General features: G+C 51.0%; 1 protein-coding gene and 1 long non-coding RNA gene across 4 annotated transcripts in view; one reads left to right on the top strand and one right to left on the bottom strand.

Moving 5' to 3' along the window:
* The window catches only part of LOC121501790, an 80,030-nt gene that overhangs the window by 49,517 nt on the left and 9,970 nt on the right, over positions 1-20,543 (top strand). The gene's annotated exons all lie outside the window — the stretch shown is intronic.
* SLC22A8 (solute carrier family 22 member 8) lies at positions 86-19,805 on the bottom strand. Of its 2 annotated transcripts, XM_041774236.1 has the most exons (12): positions 19,656-19,805; positions 18,520-18,894; positions 17,789-17,878; positions 7,160-7,263; positions 6,452-6,606; positions 5,588-5,756; positions 3,209-3,332; positions 2,904-3,019; positions 1,764-1,978; positions 972-1,080; positions 602-805; positions 86-513 (listed from the first exon to the last, which is right to left on the bottom strand). In XM_041774236.1, the coding sequence occupies exons 2-12, from the start codon at positions 18,853-18,855 to the stop codon at positions 414-416; spliced, it is 1,722 nt and encodes a 573-aa protein (XP_041630170.1). In that variant the 5' UTR covers positions 18,856-18,894; positions 19,656-19,805; the 3' UTR covers positions 86-413. The 2 variants fall into 2 exon arrangements, with proteins under 2 accessions (XP_041630170.1, XP_041630171.1); XM_041774237.1 differs by lacking the exon at positions 17,789-17,878.

Below are 20,543 nucleotides of genomic sequence, written 5' to 3'. Positions count from 1 at the left end.
CACTGGTGGATGGATTTGTAGTGCACACGTCTGTGTGGTGGCCTGTCCCCATCTCTGTGCCACCCCCATTCCTGAGCATTATGGCTTGAGTTCATTGTCATTTATTGAACACTCCCATTGAAGAAAAGGGTGGGGAGCAAGAAGGAGAAGCTGTCTTTGTTAGGACTGAGTCCAGGGGGAACCCCTGGGAAAGGAGGGTGGGACAAAGGTGGCCAGTGGGGAAGGGCTATGGCAAGGCCTGGGCTGAGGGATGAAGAGGACAAGGGTAAGGTATAGAAAGGCCTATGGTGGAACCTTTGAACTGGAGCATGGACCTGCTCAGCGGCCCCCAAGGTGCCCTCAGAGCCCAGAGGCAGGTGAGGACCTGGCTAGGATTTGTTTCTGGAGGGCAGAGAAAGGGGGCTCTGTTGCCCTCAGCTGGGGTCTGGGCCTGGTCCACAAGGATGCAGAGGGATCCTCTGGGATGCTTTTTTTGCTTCTGGTTCCTGCTTTGGTTTCTTCGTCTGCCAGGACCTAGGGAAAGAGATCTCAGGAAAAGTCCTGGGTCTGGACCTGCTTCCCCAGTGAGGAGTTCCAGAGGGACCAGAGGCAAGGGACTGACCAGGTCTCTATGTCTTCGATAGTCTCTGGCAAGGGCCGATTGAGGGTCTCAGGCAGGAACAGGGCGGCACCGCCTCCAAGCAGGGTGATGGTCCCAAATAAAACATTAGGGATGAAGGGCTGAAAGTCTGCTGTGATTTTCACCAGTGGGGCAGCCATGCTTCCTACACGAGTCCACAAGTTGCTTATGCCCATACCTGTTTGCCTGGGAGAGTCCAGAGCAGGGGTTGGCAGCCGATTCTCTTTTTTTTTTTTTTGGCAGCCGATTCTTAAAGGGCAGCTCTGGGACCCCTGGGCAGGAGCAGGAGGATGCCACAATCCCACCTGACCCTGCATCCTTTGGCTGGGCCGGCCCCGAGTCCAGCACCTACCGGATGACGGTCGGGTATAGCTCGCTCGTGTAGAGGAAGAGGCAGCTGAAGGAGCTGGACAGGCAGCCCTTCCCAAACACAGCCAGGACTGTCCTCAGGGTTGGCAAATCTGCAGAGGGAAGAAAATGCGGTGGACCTTGGGCTCAGGAGCACCTGAGTGTTCTCACTCCTTAGCGGACTCTGTCTCCCTTTTTGCTTTGGCTGCTGGAAAGCTCAGATCTAAATTTAAAGCTGAGTAATAGTCCCTCTGCTATTTCTAGTGATTTGCAGGCTGTCCTGCTGCATTTGTGTTTTTCCCTGGCTCTGGTTCCCTACTCTCATATTTTGTTGTATATATGCTTGTCCTAAAATAGCTCAAGTTCCTTTGGAAGGATATGGGTATATCAACACACAAGCATCTATATAAAAGTGGCTTTTCCAAGGTCATGGTAGAGTAGGTTGTGGGGTCTTCCCTGAGCACTTAGCTCTGTGTTTTTCTCACACCAGCTTTTCTGTAGCCATGTCACCAGGCCATGCCCAATCCCTGAGCAATCCAATCCCACTAGCCAGACACCACCATACTTTGCCCAGTCTGAGTCAGATCTGGAAAGGAGCTTTGATATCATTTAGCCAACTGAGTTATTTTCTAGATGGGCGATATGAGCCCCAGAGAGCCCAGGGACCTGCTCAAGGTAACACAGATAATTAGGGGCACAGGCAGCAGAACTGGGGTCCCAGCCTGTGGTAACCTGTGATGTCCACGGAAGCATTGGGCCTCTTTCAGAGGGTTCTGGCCTAGCCCTGGCTTCTCACCCGAGGGCACAAAGATGAGAGCCAAGATGGACCCTCCTGCCAGGAGGAGAGCACAGGACTGGGTGATGTGTCGGCCCAGATGGTTTATAGAGAGGACGGCGATGAACTTGGCCGGAATGTCGACCCCACCAAAGATGAGCTGGAGGAAGTAGAGGTTCACTCCAAATTCTTCCACACCCATAGCCAAACTGTAGTAGGCAAAACCGGTGGAAAACCTGAGGGGAAGAGAGGGATTGATTGGCATCTGCAGCTGAACTGGTCTCTCCCCATACTGGTCATTGGTCACCAGGAGGATGAACAGTTTCATTTCTTATCCCAACTGCAGCTAATTGGTAGGGGCTGCTGGAGAGCTGTTCTGAGCTCTTTGAGATTGTGTCTGGGCTCAGTGCTGGGATTCATTGGTTATGTCTGATGTGGGTATGGTCTAGGCTGTGGTGGCAAAGATGCCACATAATTGACACCTGAGATTATCAGGACTGGCGGGACTCTGGGAGGCCAAAGGAGGTAGTAAATGATCTCTCTTGGTTGGGTAATAGTTTAACATCTAGAGTGGGAGAGGGGAGAGAGTCAAGCTGTGCATATGGGTTAGTTGCCTCCCCTTTCCCTCTCAAAATTGAGAGATGCCTTTTGAAGTCCCTGGACAAATTGGACCCTATTCATGTAGGGATAGAGGAGCGTCTCAGAACTTGGTTACAGAAAAGGCTATGTAGGAGCTGTAGAACGTCAGACAGAAGAGAAGACTCAGGAGAAGCATGATTTCTGTCTTCCAGCTCTGAGGGCCAGCCTTGCTCTGTGGGATCCCCTAGGGCAGAACTGGACCAGTGGAGGCAATGACAGAGAGGCATGGAATGGGGAAATTGCCATAGGGATGTGAGCTGTGATGGGTCTGGAACATTTGCCTTGTGGGCAAGACCCAACATGGAAGCAGACCCTGATGGCCGGAGCCTAGTGTGTGGCGAGGACACAGAAGATTTATTTCCAGGATTGGGGTTGGGCTGGGGCAGCCCAGGGAGGAGATCTCTTGACTCCTCTTTGCAGATGCCCTAGGCCTTCCCCTTAGGTGAACCTGCCAGAAGCCTTGTTCATCACCCCTGTTTGGCAGAGGTGCTAGGGTGCGGGCAGGGAGGGGTGGGTGGTTACCAGGCCAGGGAAAGACAGAAGGTCACTCGGCGCAGGTTGGGTGTCCGGAACAGGTCAGCGATGCTATACTTGGCCTTGGCCAAGGAGATCTCCTTCTGCATGCTGAATTTGAGCTCCTTTCGGCAGAGGAGAGGAGTGTCATTAGTGATCAGCTGGTGGGCAGGAGGGAGGAGAGAGGGAGGTGCAGGCCTGGTGTCCCTGGAGGACTTTGCTTGGGGCATTGGATATGATGTTGGCTTATGAGCAGGAAAGCAGAGGCAAGAGGAGGGCTTCTGCTCCAGACTATAATCCCTCTCTGCTCCTACCTCCATGCTCAGTTTCTCTCCTTCTTCCTTCTTGCCATTGAGGGTAGCCACCCGCCGGAGTATTTTCAGGGCCTTTGAGAATTTTCCAGACACGACCATCCAGCGTATGGACTCTGGTATCCACCTGGGTGCCAGAATCAAGTCACAGTGACTTGCCCCCTGCCAGAACCTTGTTTGAGGGGCCGGAAGGACTGAGGGGTAGGAGGTCCAGAAACCCGAGCTGTTTTACTGCGGATTTCATGGAATTTAAACGTGGCCAAGCTTTGCACCTGGACTGCCTGCAGCCAGCACAAATTCTAGCATTCTCTTCTTTCCCCTTCCAGAAGAGCTCTTCCTCTGCCCCCTACCTGGGCCACTTGTTATCCTTGGGTGTCTTCCTTAGCTAGGAGACTTGGGCCTCGGCCAAGGCAGGTGCATCCTGGGGAAGGGACAGCATGTTCGAGGCTAGACAGCTGGAGGATCCCGTACATTCACCTCCCCAGCCTTCCTTGGGCTGCATCCCAGGGTGAAGAAGGGGCAGGGCTGCAGTCCTGCGGCAGCTTGAGAAGGTGGCTTGGAGTAGGGATTGTGGCTTAAGGAATGGGTTTGAGGCAGAAGACCAATTCTGCTAGAGTACAAGCACAGCATAAGGTCCTGGGATTGGTGAGTGGGCAGCCAATGTCACTTTCCCCACCTTTAGGCTATACTTTTGGGGTTGGTTCACCCTGAGCAGACCCCGAGTGTCATTAGGCTAAGAGGAGTAGAGGAGGTGGATGTGGGGGGGTGGGGGTGGTACAAAGGATTGATGTTTTAAAAAAGTCTGGTCTGAGTGGGGTCAGTTATGTCTGTGGCCTCCACCGGCATCCAGGACTTGACTCCAGGGAGGGCCTGGGGGAGTAGGCATTGATCATCTAGCCTCAAACCACAAGCCCAGCTGACAGTGACAGTGGTGGCCTCCTAGGTTCAAAGCTATCCTGCTGGCCTTGTGGTCTCATTTCTGCCTAGGCAAGGTCGACAGTGAGTTCCTCCCACACACCACAGCCAGGGCCTGGAATCTGACCTCCTCTCCCTGCAAATAGTAACAGATTCTTCTGATTAAGGAGCCTTTCTGCAGACCAGGCAAACATAATCCGGGTGATGGGCATTATTGTCTTCATTTTGCCTAGGAAGATCTTGAGGCTCAGAGTAGGTGAGGCTTGACCCAAGTCACAGGGGGCAGGGACCTAAATTCTGGACCGTACCTTGTTGACCATCTGCCCTTACTTTGCCCTCGATACTCTCTGTTCTTTGTCTGCTCGCATCCCTGGCTGTGAACATTCCCTGGCTCTACCCTGGACCCTCCGACCACCTCTCTTTCCACAAGATTGTCCATCCCCCTCTAGATGATTCTATTCTCATTTTCAAATAAAGACCCATCCCAGTTCTGTGTCTTTATGTGCAAACCTGGCACGGGGCAGGGCATAGGGGTGGGTAGCTTCACTTATCTGAGCTTCCTTCCGTTCCCTCATCTGTAAAGTGAGACAATAATGCTTCCTTCATACAGAGATGCCATGAGGATTGGGATGACCTAGGTTGATGCCTAGGAAAGGGCCTTGCACATAGTAAGTGCTCAGTAAAGTGTCACTCTGAGTCGGTTAAATGTCCGACTCCTGGTCTCAGCTCAGATCTTGATCTCAGGGTCATGGATTCAAGCTCCACATTGGGCTCCATGCCCAGCATGGAGCCTGTTTAACAAACAAACAAACAAATAAAGAAACAAACCAACAAACAAAAAACAAATTATATTTTGGGGATTCAGGTCCTGTTTTCAACATGCCTTAGGTCTGAGGTGATGATAGTGAGCTCTTGACCTATTTGGGGTCTCTGACACACCAAGACACCTTAATTTTCCTAGATTCCCAGGCTTGGGTTTTCCATTCCTTTATATTTCAAATTTAGAAGTTACCAAACTCTGTGGATTTGTCTTTCAAAATGCCTCTCAGACTCGTTCCTGAGGTTCCTCCTACCTTCACAGATATGTCTCTTCTCTCTTTCATCCCCACCCACATGGGTCTGTCCTTGTGTCACAAACAAGCTTGATCAGGCCTTCCCGCAACACAGACACATTCAGAGGCATTCTCTGTCCCTCCACATGAAGTTGAGACTCCTTGGCTTTCTGTGTTCTCCACAGTCTGGCCCCATACCCTGTATTTCAACTCAGCCCCTTCCTCCACTGACCGCCCCCCAGACACTTGCTCCTGCAGCATACCTTTGTGTATTAATTCCTCCTTTCTGGAATGCCCTTCCCGACTCTGGAACAGAGGTGTCCTGGGATAGAGTCAGCCAGCCTGGTCAGACATGGGCTCCCCGTTTGGCCCCAGCGGGCATAAGGAGGGAGATGAAGAGGAGAGGGCCACATACCAGGACAACAGGAAGAAGGCGAAGAAGGGAATGGACACGGTTAACTGTAGCCAGCGCCACTGGGGGATGGCATAGGCCAGGCCAGGCAGAAGGAACTGGCCAGCGGTATAGAAGTAACCCATTAAAGTTGACATGATGGCCCGCGTCTGGATGGACACGCATTCGACATCTGCAGGAGGAGCCCAAGGACCAGATTAAGATCGTGCTGGGCCCTGGGCAACCTTCCCATGAAGGAACACCCGCTCCTGCCCACCCCACAACAGCTACTTGATCTGACCCTGATCGTAAGGGCTCATTGCCCCCATACCAATGCTATGAATAAAACTCAAGAAGGTAGGACTCAAACTTAGGTCTCTCTGACTTCTAAGCCCACACTCTTTTTTTTTTTTAAAGACTTAAAAAAAGTTATTTGTAAGTAATCTCTATACCCAACATGGGGCTCGAACTCACAACCCTGAGATCGAGTCACATGATCTACCAACTGAGCCAGACAGGTGCCCCCCACCCCTACTTGAGCCCACGCTCTTGACTGCCTCTCCAGAGGCAAACGACTTCCCTTGTTAGGCTTCAATGTCCGTGTCTATAAAATGAGGACAACAGTGTCACCTCCTTGTGTGTGTGGACTGAATGGGATCCTGTACCCGGTAGACCGTGAAGCCCAGGGTAGGGTCCTCCGTATTGATAGCTGCTGCTATTATGCTTCCTGTTGTTCTTACACTCAGAGAGGGCCTCTGAGATCCTGAGAGGGGCAGCATCTTATGTGACCAAAGTCACAGGGAACCTGTGTTGGGCCAGGCCCTTGGTTTCGGGCTGGATGCCCCCCTTCCAACTCATCTTCCCATGCCCCCTCCCCCTGTGGCTCACTCAAGATCGCAGTGCTCAGGACAATCCCTGAGATGCTCCAGCCACACAGGAAGCGGAAGACCATGTAGACGGAGACGCTGGGGCTGAAGGCCGCACTTGAGCCGCTGGCTGCCAACAGCAGGTAGCTACAGGTCAGGATGGGCTTGCGGCCAAACCTGGAACTCACAGGAGAGGAGAGAAGGGGTTAGCCATGGTGAGCTAGCTGAGACAGTGACTCTGCAGGTCTCAGGGCAAAGAGTTGGACTCCCTACCTCCCAAAGGGGGTAGGCAGGGCATGTAAACTCCTTCTTTAGACAGAGCCTCACTGGTAATTGCTATGTTTTTTGACAGGTTTGCAGTTACAGGTTCAAGTTAATGAGTGATCACCTGCCCCCTGCTTAGTGGACTGAGCAGAGGTCAAGAGACTTCCTACCCCCAAACAGTCGGTGCACTCCACCACCACTGCCACATAGGCGCTACACTGCGTCTGAAAATCTTGAGGCTTTTCCCCAGGGTCTGAGGAGGGAGGAAGATTCCAGCTGTAAGAGCTTTGGGGCAGAGAGAGGGCTGTGCCCTGAAAGGGAATGGGACTTGCCCAAGGCCGCATGGCAGGGACTGTGCCTCCTGCCTCCCCTGGCTCTCTGCTTCTTTGGGCATGCATGGGGGGTCAGAGTGAGGTGGGATGTCCTCATAGGTTGTGCCCCTGCTCCAGAGGCCCCGGGGTCTCACCTGTCCGACAGGTCTCCCAGCACGATCCCCCCGATCAGTGTGCCTGCCATGAAGAGAGACTGGGCCACCTCCTTCACTTTGTTGGAGCTGCACACCAAGTCCCACTGCACAGGAGAAAGGCAGTGGCAGCCTGGCTCCATCTGGACCATCCTCCCAGCCATGCTCAGCCGGTGCCCCCCAGGGGCCGCCTGCCCCCAGCACCCTCTCCTGAGTTCCCTGAGCCTGGCCTCCTCCTCCCAAGGCCAGTTCTGCTTACAGCCAGACCCCGGGCTCCTTGGGTCTGCCTGTGGCTCTTTGGGTCCCTGACCCTGAGTGTGTAATGACAGTTCCTCTCCAGCATGTGTGGTCTGTCAGGAGCTTGCAGGATCTGCTTAACTGTCACATTCAGGGGCTGCCTAGATCTCTCTTTCCTTTTTTTTTTTTTTTTACATTTTTAAAATTAAAAAAATAAAATTTATTTATTTATTTATTTAAAATATTTTATTTATCTATTCGTTAGAGACAGAGAGAGAGAGAGGCAGAGACATAGGCAGAGGGAGAAGCAGGCTCCTCACAGGGAGCCTGATGTGGGACTCAATCCCAGGACCCTGGAATCACATCCTGAGCCGAAGGCAGACACTCAACCTCCTGAGCCACCCAGGCATCCCTAAAAAATAAAATTTAAATTCAATTTGCCAACATATAGTATAACACCCAGTGCTCATCCCATCAAGTGCCCTCCTCAGTGCCCATCACCTAGTTACCCCATTGCCCCGCCACCATCCCTTCCACAACCCTTTGTTTGTTTCCCAGAGTTAGAAGTCTCTCATGATTTGTCTCCCTCTCTAATTTTTCCCACCCAGTTCCCCTCCTTTCCCTTACAATCCCTTTCACTATTTCTTATATTCCTGGTATGAGTGAAACCATATGATGATTGTCCTTCACCGATTGACTTATTTCACTCAGCATCATACCCTCCAGTTCCATCCATTGAAGCAAATGGTGGGTATTCGACTTTCCTGATGACTGAGGAATATTCCATTGTATACATAGACCACGTCTTCTTGATCCATTCATCTTTCGATGGACATAGAGGCTCCTTCCACAGTTTGGCTATTGTGCACATTGCTGCTGTGAACATTGTCTCTCTCTCCTCCACGGGGAACACTGCTGCTCCATCCCACATCCCCTGTCTCTGTCTCAAATCTCTCCACCTTGGGAATACCCTTCCATCCACATTCACTTCATTTCTCCCTCCCCTTCAAAGCTGAATCTCTTGAATGAGAAGCTCTACTTGCTGTCACCCCGGCCTCATCTCCTGATCATTTCTCAATTCTGCACTGCCCCCACCCCCCCTGGCACCACGCTGTCGACACTGTGCTCTCCAGAGCCCCCTATGAGGTCTTTTTCACTGAGCCCCCTGGAACCTTCTGTAACCTGACCTTCTGGCAGCCCTTGGCATTGCTGATGCTGACTCTCCCTCTGCCAGATCTTCCTCTCCCTATTTACCACTCCTCCTCTTCCTCCATGGGCTCCTTTCTCCCTAGGGCTCTTTATGGGTCTCCCTCTCTTTTATCCATTCTCCCGAGGAAACATCACCTGCTCCTATGGCTTCAATTTCTACTTTGTGAGGAAGACTCCAACCCATATTTTCAGCCCCACCTCTCTTCTGGCCCTGAGACCAGTTGAGTCAGTTGCATTCTGGAAAATTCTACTAGATGATGTCTCAGGGTCACCTCAGAGTCAACGAGACTTGTGCCCCACTCCTCCTCACGGGGTCTCGATCTCAGTGGCTGGGAACCCCACCTTGCCTCATCCCTCTCCAGTGCACTATCAATCCATCTTCCAGTTTCTAACTTTTGAATATTTCTGGAATCTGGATTCTTCTCTTTCCACTGCTACTATCTTAGTGCAAGGTTAATAATAATGGCTGATTTCATGGAGGGCTACAGGGCACCAGGCACTGCTGTAAGGAACCACTTCCCAAGCTTAACCTCTTCAGTCCCCACAACAACCCACAATGCTGGGGCATAACTATCATCATCGTCCCCATTCTACAGATAAGGAGACTGAGGCCCACTAATGATGACTGTGGAGATCTTCAGACAGGGCTCCCAGCCTTTGATTTCAGTACCTTCTATTCATGCTTCTTCCGCTAACCTGCATGACTTTCTAAAACACCACTCAGGTCAGGTTCCTGTCTTGCCTAAAGCACTCCCTGGCTTCCTCCTGCCCTTTGGGTAAAAAGAAAGCTCTGTTGACACAGATTTATAAAGCCCTCATGCTCTGGCCCCTGCCTACCTGTCTGGCCTAATCTCTGCTAATCCCCAACATACACCCTTTGTCCAGCTGTCTTGAACTACTTGTGTAATGAACTGGAGAATTTTATTCACTGAAAATGCCTCGCAAGAATGTTTTGGAAATGAAACAGTGTGGGGGAAGAACCATGCATCCCAGAGAGCTCTTTCCACTTTTCCTCTGCTGGAAGTGAGGGGGATGGGGTGGATGAAGACTCCAGGTCTTCCGGCTGTCTCCTGGTGGCCCAGAATGGCCAGTGAACCCAGTGGGCTCTTCTGGCTGAGAAGGGAGCCTGCATGGTATGTGTATGGTGATGGAGGAGGGTAAAGAGTGAAGGAGGAAGTGAGGGGGTGTGAGGAGGAGTATGCCAGAGGGTGTTTAGAGAGACTTCCGGTACTTTGTGGTATGCTGTGGGAAGCTCCTTTAGGAAAATCTAAAGACCTACTGTCCACCTAAATTCACTCACATCCTCCCCCCTTCCAAAATAAGCAGTACATTTCCCAGGTGACCCAGTAATAAGTGGGGCCACATAGTTCTTGACAATGGATTGTAAGTGGAAGAAATGCTTTTCCTTCCACCTCATTTTATTAAGAGAGAATCCATGGTCTGGACTTGAATGCTTTCTCCCTTCCTCTTGGTAGGAATGGTGACAACTAGAGCAACTCTGGAAGCCATGTATTAAATATGGCGAAGCTGCTGTCAGTCTGGGTCCCTGAATGACCCTATGGACAAAACTGCCCATTGACCTGAAATTCTCACCTTATATCTATTGCATGAGGAAGAGAACCACTTCAATATCCTGCAGGCCATTGAATTATTGTTGACTCTTTTATGGCAACATAGCCTATCCTGATATATCCCACAAGAAATTGCAAATGGGGGATCCCTGGGTGGCGCAGGGGTTTAGCGCCTGCCTTTGGCCCGGGGCGCGATCCTGGAGACCCGGGATCGAATCCCACATCGGGCTCCCGGTGCATGGAGCCTGCTTCTCCCTCTGCCTGTGTCTCTGCCTCTCTCTCTCTCTGTGTGTGTGACTATCATAAATAAATAAAAATTAAAAAAAAAAAAAAAAAGAAATTGCAAATGGAAATTTGATTCCCCCCCCAACCTCTGTGTCACTTAGTGCTTTAAGAAATCATTCTGTTTGGATCATGAGAGGGTCAATGTCAGACCCATCTGTGTTAGTTTAAGGCTGTTGCCCTTCTCCACTGTCTGAGATCACATCTGCTGGGTCTTGGTTTATACCATGCTATTTGTGGTGAGGTACGCATTAGAATAACTGTCACAAGTCAGTTTCTACTTGAAAATTGAGCAATTTACAGGAAATATAATTCTTAGAATAGGCTTTCAGTCATGTTTAAAACATGCCCAAATCTTTATAGTGGCCCATAAGTTCCTGCAGAATCTGCTCCCAGATTTATCCCTGTTACCTTTCTGCTCTCATTTGCTACTACTATTTCCCCACATACTTCACTGTAGTTGGTCTTCTTGCCGTCTCTTAAACATGTCAGGCACCTCGGACTCTTGGCATATGGTGTTTTCTTGGCCTGGAAAGTTCTTTCCCTAGGTAGCTACTTGGCTTGCTCCTTCACCTCCTCCAGATCTTTGCTCAGACATTATCTTCTCAGTGAGAACTCCCTTGACCACTCTATTTAAAATTATAACTCCCAGAAGTCTACATTCCTCCACCCCACTTTCTTTTCTTTATAGCATTTGTACCATGAGACGTATTATATAGTTCCTTTTTGTGTGTTTATTTCTCCTGCAAGGTTATCATCTTGATGAGGGGAGAGTGTTTAGTTTGTTTTATTCACTACTATACTTCCATTGCTTAGAACAGTGCCTGCTACATAGTAGGCACTCATTAAGTACGTTTTTTTTTTTTTAGATTTTATTTATTTATTTGTGTGTGTGTGTGTGTGTGTGTGTGTGTGTGTGTGTGTGTGTGTGAGAGAGAGAGAGAGAGAGAGAGAGAGGCAGAGACACAGGCAGAAGGAGAAGCAGGCTCCATGCACGGAGCCTGACGTGGGACTCGATCCCAGGTCTCCAGGATCATGCCCGGTGGCTGAAGGCAGTGCTAAACCACTCAGCCACCCAGGCTGCCCTCATTAAATAAGTATTTACTGGGATTGAAGGACTGAGCATTCCACAGAAAGAATAGAGAAATGGAAAACCTTCATGGTTAGGATATGCTGATGTCTAAATGAGAAGTCATAGGGTCTACATTCTAGATACTATGTGGAGGACAGTTTTGCTTTGCCAGAATGATTGTATGTCAGGATGGAGAGTGTCTAGGCTTATATGTAGGATCTATAACCACGTGTTAGAAAGGAGGACTGGAAAAACATCACAATCAGACTCGAAAAGCTTCCTTGGCAACGGTCTATTAGGGAAGGGTAAAATGAGGGTTTAAAGCTCAGAAGAAGGGCTTTGTGGTTAGAGCTTAAAAAAAGGGATCCCTGGGTGGCGCAGCGGTTTGGCGCCTGCCTTTGGCCCAAGGCGCGATCCTGGAGACCCGGGATCGAATCCCACATCGGGCTCCCGGTGCATGGAGCCTGCTTCTCTGCCTCTCTGCCTGTGTCTCTGCCTCTCTCTCTCTCTCTCTCTCTCTCTCTGACTATCATAAATAAATAAATAAAATAAATTTATTAAAAAAAATCTTGGATCTCAAATGTATACTCTTAGTTGTTCCCAGAGATTTCATGGCTAATACAAATCATAAGAGCTGATGATAAAAATGTGGCCAGGGTTGCCCTGCAGATCAACACAGATCCATGGGGCTCAGATCTTGGATGTGCAACTGCTATGGGTTAAATTGTGTCCCCTGAAAAGACAGGTTGAAGTCGTAACCCCTTAGCATGTGGCCTTATTTGAAAATAGCATTGTGGCAGATATAGTTAGTTAAGATGAGGTCATACTGGGGTAGGTCTGGGCCCTTAACCCAATATGACTGGTGTTCTTGTAAGAAGAGAAGATACAGACACAGAGATAGAACATCATATGACAATGGAGATAGAGACTGGAGTGATGCATGGATAAGCCAAGGAATGCCAAGGATCATGGACAACCCCCAGAAACTGGAAGAGGCAAGAAAGGGTTCCTCCTTAGAGCCTTGGGAGAGAGCATCCTTACATCTTAATTTTGGACTTATTGTTTCCAAAACTATGAGGTGATATGTTTCTGTTGTTTTAAGCCACCCTGCTTGTTGTACTTTGTTATGGAATTTCTAGGAAATAGATATACTGTGTGATTCCCATATGTTTGGAGGACCTGTGGGCTTGTTAGGTGGTGATAGCAAGAGGATTGGGAATGGGAGAGTGTGGCCATGAGGGAACCAGAAATAGAATTGGAGAGATTTTTAAAGGCATCCTGGAATTTGGGGTCGGGGAGTGGGGATGGAAAGATACCTAGAGACATTTTAGGCATTCTTCTGTATGGTTAGCTGTACCAAACTCCTGAGTAGGCCTTGTTAAGAAAACCTATAGCTGAAGGCTTGATTAGTCTTAAAGGTGTTGAGAATGTGGTTTATGTTCCTTTGATTTTGACTCAATGCCCAGGCTGGGCCACGTGGAGTCTGCAGTTTGAGTCGGGTTTCACTATCGTTAGATTCCGTGACAGCGTCAGGAATTCCTTTCTGCTTTTACACTTGTCATTGTGTCCCTGTTCTAGTCATGTTGCCAGTCTTTCAGGCCCTGGAGACAGAACAGGAAAGCTCAAGGCCCCGAGAGGAATCACAGCGGTCCTGTGGGGAGGGCCTGTGTATTCAGGCCCACTCTGGCCTCGGAGAGCTGCAGGGTGGTTTTTGGACTCTCAGAGCAGGCACCCACAGGGCTGAGATTCAGTGCTGTGGGAGCGCTGGGCTACAGCTCCTCTCCAGGGAACCTAGAGCCCACAATCCATGTTCCCCACACTTTCCAGACTTGAAAGAAAGGCCTTTGTTTTCTCTTAATGTCCTAGTAAAGCTCTTTCTGAAAAATTCCAACCTTGTCTTTGCTGAACTCAGAGAAAGGAATGTGTGGTCGCCCCTGCCAGGAAAGCTTAGGGGATCAGGGCAGGGGTGTGGGGTGTGGTGGGGGGTGGGGAGACTCCCTCCACTCCGGCTGGACCCTAGATGTGCTCACTCACATCACCTGCATGGTCCTCCCAACTGAGCCTCCTTCGGAAGGAAGTCCCTTGTTATCCTGTTCTACAGATGAGAGGACAGAAGTGGAAAGGGGAGCCAACACCCCAGGTCACTGGCTGTGGGGGTGGAGCTGGGACCTGCGCTCAAGCTTGCAACTCCCACTCCCTCCTGTGAGAGGAGGGCTAGGTGGAAGCCCTGGAGTGTGGCCAAGCCATGGGCCCCCTCTAATCTCAGGACATGTCTGTTAACTATAATAGTGACAACAACAGCCACAGGGGCCCCTGACGTTAGCTGAATGTTCTGCAGGGGCCATGCACTGTGCTAATGCTGTCCTTGCATGGTCTCCTGTCATTAGGAAACCAAGACTTCTGGCCTCGTGACATTCCTAGTAAAGGGCAGAGTCAGGAAGTGAACTCTGTTGCTTGACCCTGGCTCATGATCACACATTGTCCTTCTAGGGGGTGGCCCCTTGCCTCCACTAACTAGGGTCACCTGGACCTGAGCTGGTTGCCAGATCCCATGCACCTTTATTACCACCCTCTGCACTGCAGCTGGCATATTCAGACCCTGCCTCCACTCTACAGACTCACCTCTAGGTGAGGCCCAGCCATTGTTTTACCTCTGCCACATGGGGACCTAAACCCTGCTCACCCCACCCCTAGCAGATAGAGCACAAATTTGCCACCGATGGAGCCACAGACAGAAAAATCACTGTGCTGGTAACCAGTGCCTTGCTGGGTCTGGCCACTGACACTTTCCTGGCTGTTTAGGGGCCTCTTCCATGGGTTCTCACAGCTGAGAGTTCAGGGGCCCTGGCCTGATGAGCAGCTGACCCAGAAAAAGGTACCCTGAGGACTGGTGAAACCCTGCGTTTGTTGGAATACAGATTCACATGGCCCCAAGTGCTAGAATGGTATCTGGGAACTTGACTGGCACAGATGTGAACTGATGCTTGACCAAGTACAAGACCTGCAACCTCTGTTCTTGGCAGGCTCCTGGGAACCTGAGGCTCACCCTGAAGAGGAAGCCACTTTCTAGCCGTCAGCAATGTCTGGATCCCTCCTTCCGGCATCTGACAGGGCAAGGCCTTCATTCAGCAGAATCTGAGCACTTTACTATGCACCTAGCCCAGTGATGAGAAAGATGGGATGGAGGGGCACCTGGGTGGTGGTCGGTTAAGCGCACGACTCCTGGTTTCTGGTCAGGTTGTGATCTCAGGATTGTGATCTCAGGGTCGTGATCTCAGGGTTATGAGATCAAGACCTGCATCAGGCTCTGTGCTCAGGGCAGAGTCTGCTTGAGATTCTCTCTCCTTCTCCCTCTGCTCCTCCTGCTCATGTTCTCTCTTTCTCTCAAAATAAATAAATAAATCTTTTATTTTATTTTAAAGATGGGTTAGAGAGACACCTTCCCTGCCCTGTAGGAAGTGCTGCCACCAGAGGACGTGGATCTGTGAACAACAGCCTCCAGTGGCCACAGGGTGCTCGTTCACACTGACTGTTTGTGGGTGGGGTTACACAGTCTTAAGGAGCCTGATGGCCTGGCTTTAACTCCTAGATCCATAATTTATGAAATGTGGTGCCATGGGCCAGGGCCCAGGGACCTGTCCCTTGGTTTCCCCATCTGTACAAGTGGGACAAGAAAGGTGCTAACCTCAGGGTTGTTGTGAGGATTGAATGAATTAATATGGGCCAAGTGCTTAGAGCCATCTGGCACAGGGCAAGTATGCAGTAAGTGGTAGCAATGATTGTTATGTCACTGCTTCTTGCACAATTGTCTCTCTGGCTAGCTTCCATGTGTTTAGAGGACATGGATGGTAGCTTTCATTCCTTCTCTCTGATTTCCCAGGGTCCGGCTGTACAGCAAGTCACCCATACATCTGGGAACTTCTTTATAGATACTGAGGCATCTTTGATTCTCCCCCCAGGTCCCATGGATTCTGACTCCTGAAAACTCTGGTGTCTATTCCCACTGTTCCTTCCAGTTATTATCTTTTCCCTGGATCCCTGTGGGAGCCTGCTAACTGGTCTCCCTGCCCTGGGACTAGAACTCTCCAAAGCCACTCTCTGTCCTGCAGAGTGACCACCCCTGGAGGGTGACCTGAACGCACCACTCCTACTCAACACCATTCAATGGCTGTCTGTTTTCTCAGAACAGAGGCAACACCCTCGCCTTAGCATCCAAGCCAGGTCCTCTTCTCCAGCCCCATGTCTGGTGGCCTCCATACCCCATGGCTTCGCCCCTCCAGCCTTCACCTGTCTCTTGAAATCCTGACTGTTTTGTTCTCATCCTGCTCCTGCACATTTGACTCCCCATGCTGTGGCTTTGGCCTGGGGCACACTTGCCCACTTTAAATTTTTTTTTATTTTTTTATTTTTTTATTTATGATAGTCACAGAGAGAGAGAGAGAGGCAGAGACACAGGCGGAGGAAGAAGCAGGCTCCATGCACCGGGAGCCCGATGTGGGATTCGATCCCGGGTCTCCAGGATCGCGCTCTGGGCCAAAGGCAGGCGCCAAACCGCTGCGCCACCCAGGGATCCCACACTTGCCCACTTTAACCTGTCTGCTTACTCTCTCCCTTGTCACACCCAGTGGAGTGTTGCTGATTCCAGCTGGCCTTCTTGGATCCCCCTCCAGGCTGGTTAGATGCTCCTACTCTGGGCTCCCAGAGCACTCTGAGTGTATAAAGCTCATATCCATTCACTCCACAAATACTTATTTCACAGAGTGCCTCCTCTGGGCCAGTCACTGTTCTAACTGCTGGGGATCCCTCAGGAAGCTGCCAGTGGTCCTGGAGGGGTTGCTCTGTCTCCTCATTAGAGGTGAGTTCCTGCAGGGCAGGCAGGGAGCCGGTGGACTTTGCCTCTGTGTCCTCAGTAGTATGCATGTGGTTGTTAATAAATGTTTGTTTGATGCTTTTGGGGCACTGAGCTTGGCACTGGAGAGAAAAAGTAGCTATGATGGGGAGGAAATAAAATCTAGGGGATATGAGAACAAGTGTAATAGTTAGGAGCATGACTCTGGGGCCAGGTACCTGAGTTCAGATCCCGAATCTGCCGCTTTATTAGTGGTGTGAACTTGAACAGGCCCCTTAACCTCCATGCTTCGATTCTCCCATCTGAAAACTGAGCTTATGATACCAACTACCTTATAGTGTTGTCAGCAAGGTTAAAATTGTTAATATTTATAAAGTGCTTAGAACAGTACGTGGCACATAGTACATGCTTTATATAGAAATAAATATCTATTAAACACACGAAAAACAGGTATAGAGACTAGGAATAGATAATCTTGGATTCAAATCCTACCTCTGCCAGGTCCTAAGCATGTGTAATCCTGGGAAAGGCTCTATATGCCACCTCCTGGGATTCCAAGAGCCCTGCACACAGCTTGTGTGGCACAGGACTGGCACAGGGTAAGCTCTTTGAAATATAGCTCTCCTAATGAGGCAAAAGCAACATACTGCCCCTGAGGCACCCATGGGGCCTGAGGGGACAATGAAAACACTGGCCTTTGTTCCCTGCTTAGATGCCCTACCCTCCGGGAAGCCTCCCTGGAATCCCATGGTTCCTCCCTTCTCTGCTTCCTCCTTTCAATGGCCAGAAGCCCCTATCCCTCCGTGCCTCTTGTGGGTGTTTGCTTTAATCCTAGTTCCCCCCCCCCTTTTTTTTTTTTAGGATTTTATCCATTTATTTGAGGGAGAGAGAGTGAGAGCATGCAAGCAGGGGGTAGGGGCAAAAGGAGAAGTAGACTTCCTGCTGAGCAGGGAGACTGATGTGGAGGCTCCATCCCAGGACCCCAGCATCATGACCTGAGCCAAAGGCAGATGCTTCACTGACTAGCCACCCAGGTGCCCCAAATCCCAGTTCTAAAACTGACCTGCTGTGTGATACTGGACTCTCACTTCCCTTCTCTGAGTTTTGGTCTTTTGGATGCATAAAAAGAGATAATATCACGGTGAGAATCACAATGTGTACAAAGCACCAAAATGTGCCTGGCAGTTTGCAGATCCTCCATAAATGCCCGTTCCTATTTCCTCTCCCTCCTCCTACCATGGTCCCCTGACTGGTCTGTCACAGTTTGTTCGAGGTTCACATTTGCCTCTGTCATTCCTGGGGATGGCAGGTGGAAGAATCAGAGAGTCAGCAAAGGGCTGAACGAATGGCAGGTAAACCCTTGAGTAACTCTGGGAGTTTTGGGGGGTCTGCTCAGGCACTTTTCCACACACCTTGTACACTGTCTGATCCCTGCTCCGCACAGCCTCCCATCTTGAGACAGGATGGAATTTCCTTCTTTCTCCTTGTTGCCTGGCTAACTCCTTTTAAAAAAAATTTTTTTTTAAGATTTTATTTATTTATTAGAGAGAGAGAGTGAGTGAGCACACCAGCATGAGGAGGGAGAAGCAGACTCCCTGCTGAGCAGGGAGCAGGGATCCCATTACTCCAGGATCATGACCTGAGCCGAAGGCAGATGCTTAATCGATGGAGCCACTCAGGTGCCCTCTGGCTAACTCTTGAAAGACATTCTTATCTCAGCCTGAGGGTCACTTCTTGGGGATGCATCCTCCCAGGCCTGCCCCTGACCCCTGCGACCAGCCCTAAGGACTTTGACGTTGTAATTTTACATTTCTTTACGTGGTACTTTCATCAGTTAACGTTCCCTCGTTCCCTCGCAGGGCTGTGGACCCTGTGGTGGCAGGGACAGAACATTCTTGTATCCTTATCGCTCAGCACCATGCCTGGCACAGTGTTGAAGAAATGCTTGCAACTCTGTGAAGAAGTCTAACTTTCGGGTTTGTCTGCATCTGCACCAAGTCCTTCCTCTTGGCCTGTCTAGTGCCCTGCTCTCTAGTCCCAGTCCTTGAGAGACTAGAGCCCAGCCTGTCCCCCTGCCCCTGAGCATGGCAGGGTATGGGGGTGCGTCTGGGGGTGGAGGAAGAAGGGGTGTCTTTGGGCATACCTCAGTCACGATGGAGCTCGTGGTGCTGAGGTCATAGACCCAGCCATCCAGGCATGGCTCGGTGGCCCCCTGGGTGTCGTTGGGCAGGCTGGCATTGGGCAGATGTATGAAACGGAGGCACATCTCAGGCTTCCCATTCCGGTCTTTGGGAAGCACCCAGGGCCCCTCGGAGGCGTTGGGGGGTGGGCGGCAGTGGTGGGCAGGCGTGGTAGCTGTGAAGATCTGCAGCAGGTTGTGGTTGGCCAGGTTGAGGACTGGGAGGCCTAGCAAGACCAGGTTCAGGAACTGGAAGGGGCCCTTGCTGCCCACACGGTCCATGAGCTCAGAGAAGGCCATGGCACTAGGCAGGATGAGCCAGAGCTGCAGGCAGGGCACCTGGCCAGGGAGAAGTAAGTAGGCATGTGGGTCCTGTGTGGGTGTTTGTGGATAGGTGTGGAAGCGCAGTGGGATGGTGTGCCAGGTGTATGCGTGAGCACCAGTGTGTAGAACAGTGTGTGTATAAATGTGCACAGATAGGAGCTTGGGTGCGTGTGTCCGTAGATTTATGCAGATACATGAAGACACAGCCAGTGGCGTTTAGGGGCATGGGTCACAGGTGTGTTTAGATGTGTGTGCACAGGGGTGTGTCTACAGTGATGTGTATCTTGAGGCTGGAGTGTAAGGTACAGCTGTGCGAGCTTGGGTATGTGCTGTGTGTGTGTGTGTGTGTGTGTGTGTGTGTGTGTGTGTGTGTGTGTCTGTGAGGATGCATGCGCTCAGAGAGGCTGGTCACACATGCCGCATGCATGGGGTGGTGCAGGCTCCACAGCTGGGACCAAGGGTCGTGGACATTGGCAACAGGGGCTGGATGGTGGGGGGAGGTGGGGAGGTCCCTGCTCCCCCTGAGCCAACACACAGTGTTAGCGGAGCCCAGCAGAGCCTGCTGCAAAGGTCTCCCCCAAGCCTGGAGTCTCCTGGCTTTTGGCTGTCCTCTGGGGCTGGGTCCACGAGGCTGGGGCAGCAGAAAGGGCCCAGGTAGGTCCCAAAGCACATAAGGGACTTGGCCAGTTGCAGTAAGGAAGCAAGGCCTGACCTTGGGGGCTTCTCAGGGGCCTATTGGGGCTGGGGCTTGGGGGGGCATCCCCATTTCTCCTTACCTGGTAGTTGGGCCTGGCTCCCTCCGCTGGGGCTGGCAGTGGAATGTGGCTGAAACCCTTTGACTGTCCCACAGTCTGGTCACTGCTGTAGTTGGGGAGCTCGGCGCCAACAAGCTGTGCTTCTGCCTTCCCCGGGGGGGACTTATATAAGGCATAAGTTGTTTCCCAGGCTAATGTTTGACTTTCTTTTGAGAATTAATGGTGCTGGCAAGGGAGGGTGCTGGGGACCCACCGAGCTTGGCTTTCGTCAAAGAGCTGCCTCAGCAAAGGCTGGGGAGGTGGTGTGGCTGAGCCTAGCAGGGCTGCTGGCCACACAGGGGTAGGTGGCCAAGGCAAGCTGGCCAGAGGGGGGTCAGGGAGGGGTCCGATCTGGGTCCTGAGGACCCAGGGTCTTCTTTGTGCACCTGGTATGTGGGCCACTGATAGGGGTGCTGTGCGGGCATCACTTCCCCTGCCTGCTGCCTCCTGAGAAGCAGCCTGGAGCCTCGTCTCCCAGGAAATGGTAAGGCACGTCCAGCAGAAAATGTCACCAGGTCTGGCCCTGCAGGCTCCGGGCTTTCATCCGCCGGGGTCCTGGGCAGCCAGGGATCCCCTGCCTGAATCTCAGGCTCTGCAGAACAGCACCCTTCCACCTGTGCTCTCCATGGACAGGCTCCTCTTCTGATCAGTTGCTTCCCTTTGGGGACAAATCATTGTCCCTAGTGTTTTGTTCTTTTCTCTGAATGATTTTAATTATAGAACAAAGTTTTTCTTCCAGAAAACATAGGAGATACAAATAAGTCGAGCACAGCAAATTATCCAGCCTCACCTGAGAGCTAACCCTGCGTATGTTCTGATGTATGTTAGTCCAGACCTGTCCTCATCAGGGACTATGGTCTAACCCCCATT

This window comes from Vulpes lagopus, chromosome 11 (genome assembly GCF_018345385.1).
Source record: "Vulpes lagopus strain Blue_001 chromosome 11, ASM1834538v1, whole genome shotgun sequence".
Taxonomy (NCBI): Eukaryota; Metazoa; Chordata; class Mammalia; order Carnivora; family Canidae; genus Vulpes; species Vulpes lagopus.
The sequence above is the reverse complement of the archived record's forward strand: the minus strand, read 5'-3'. Positions and strand labels throughout refer to the sequence as shown.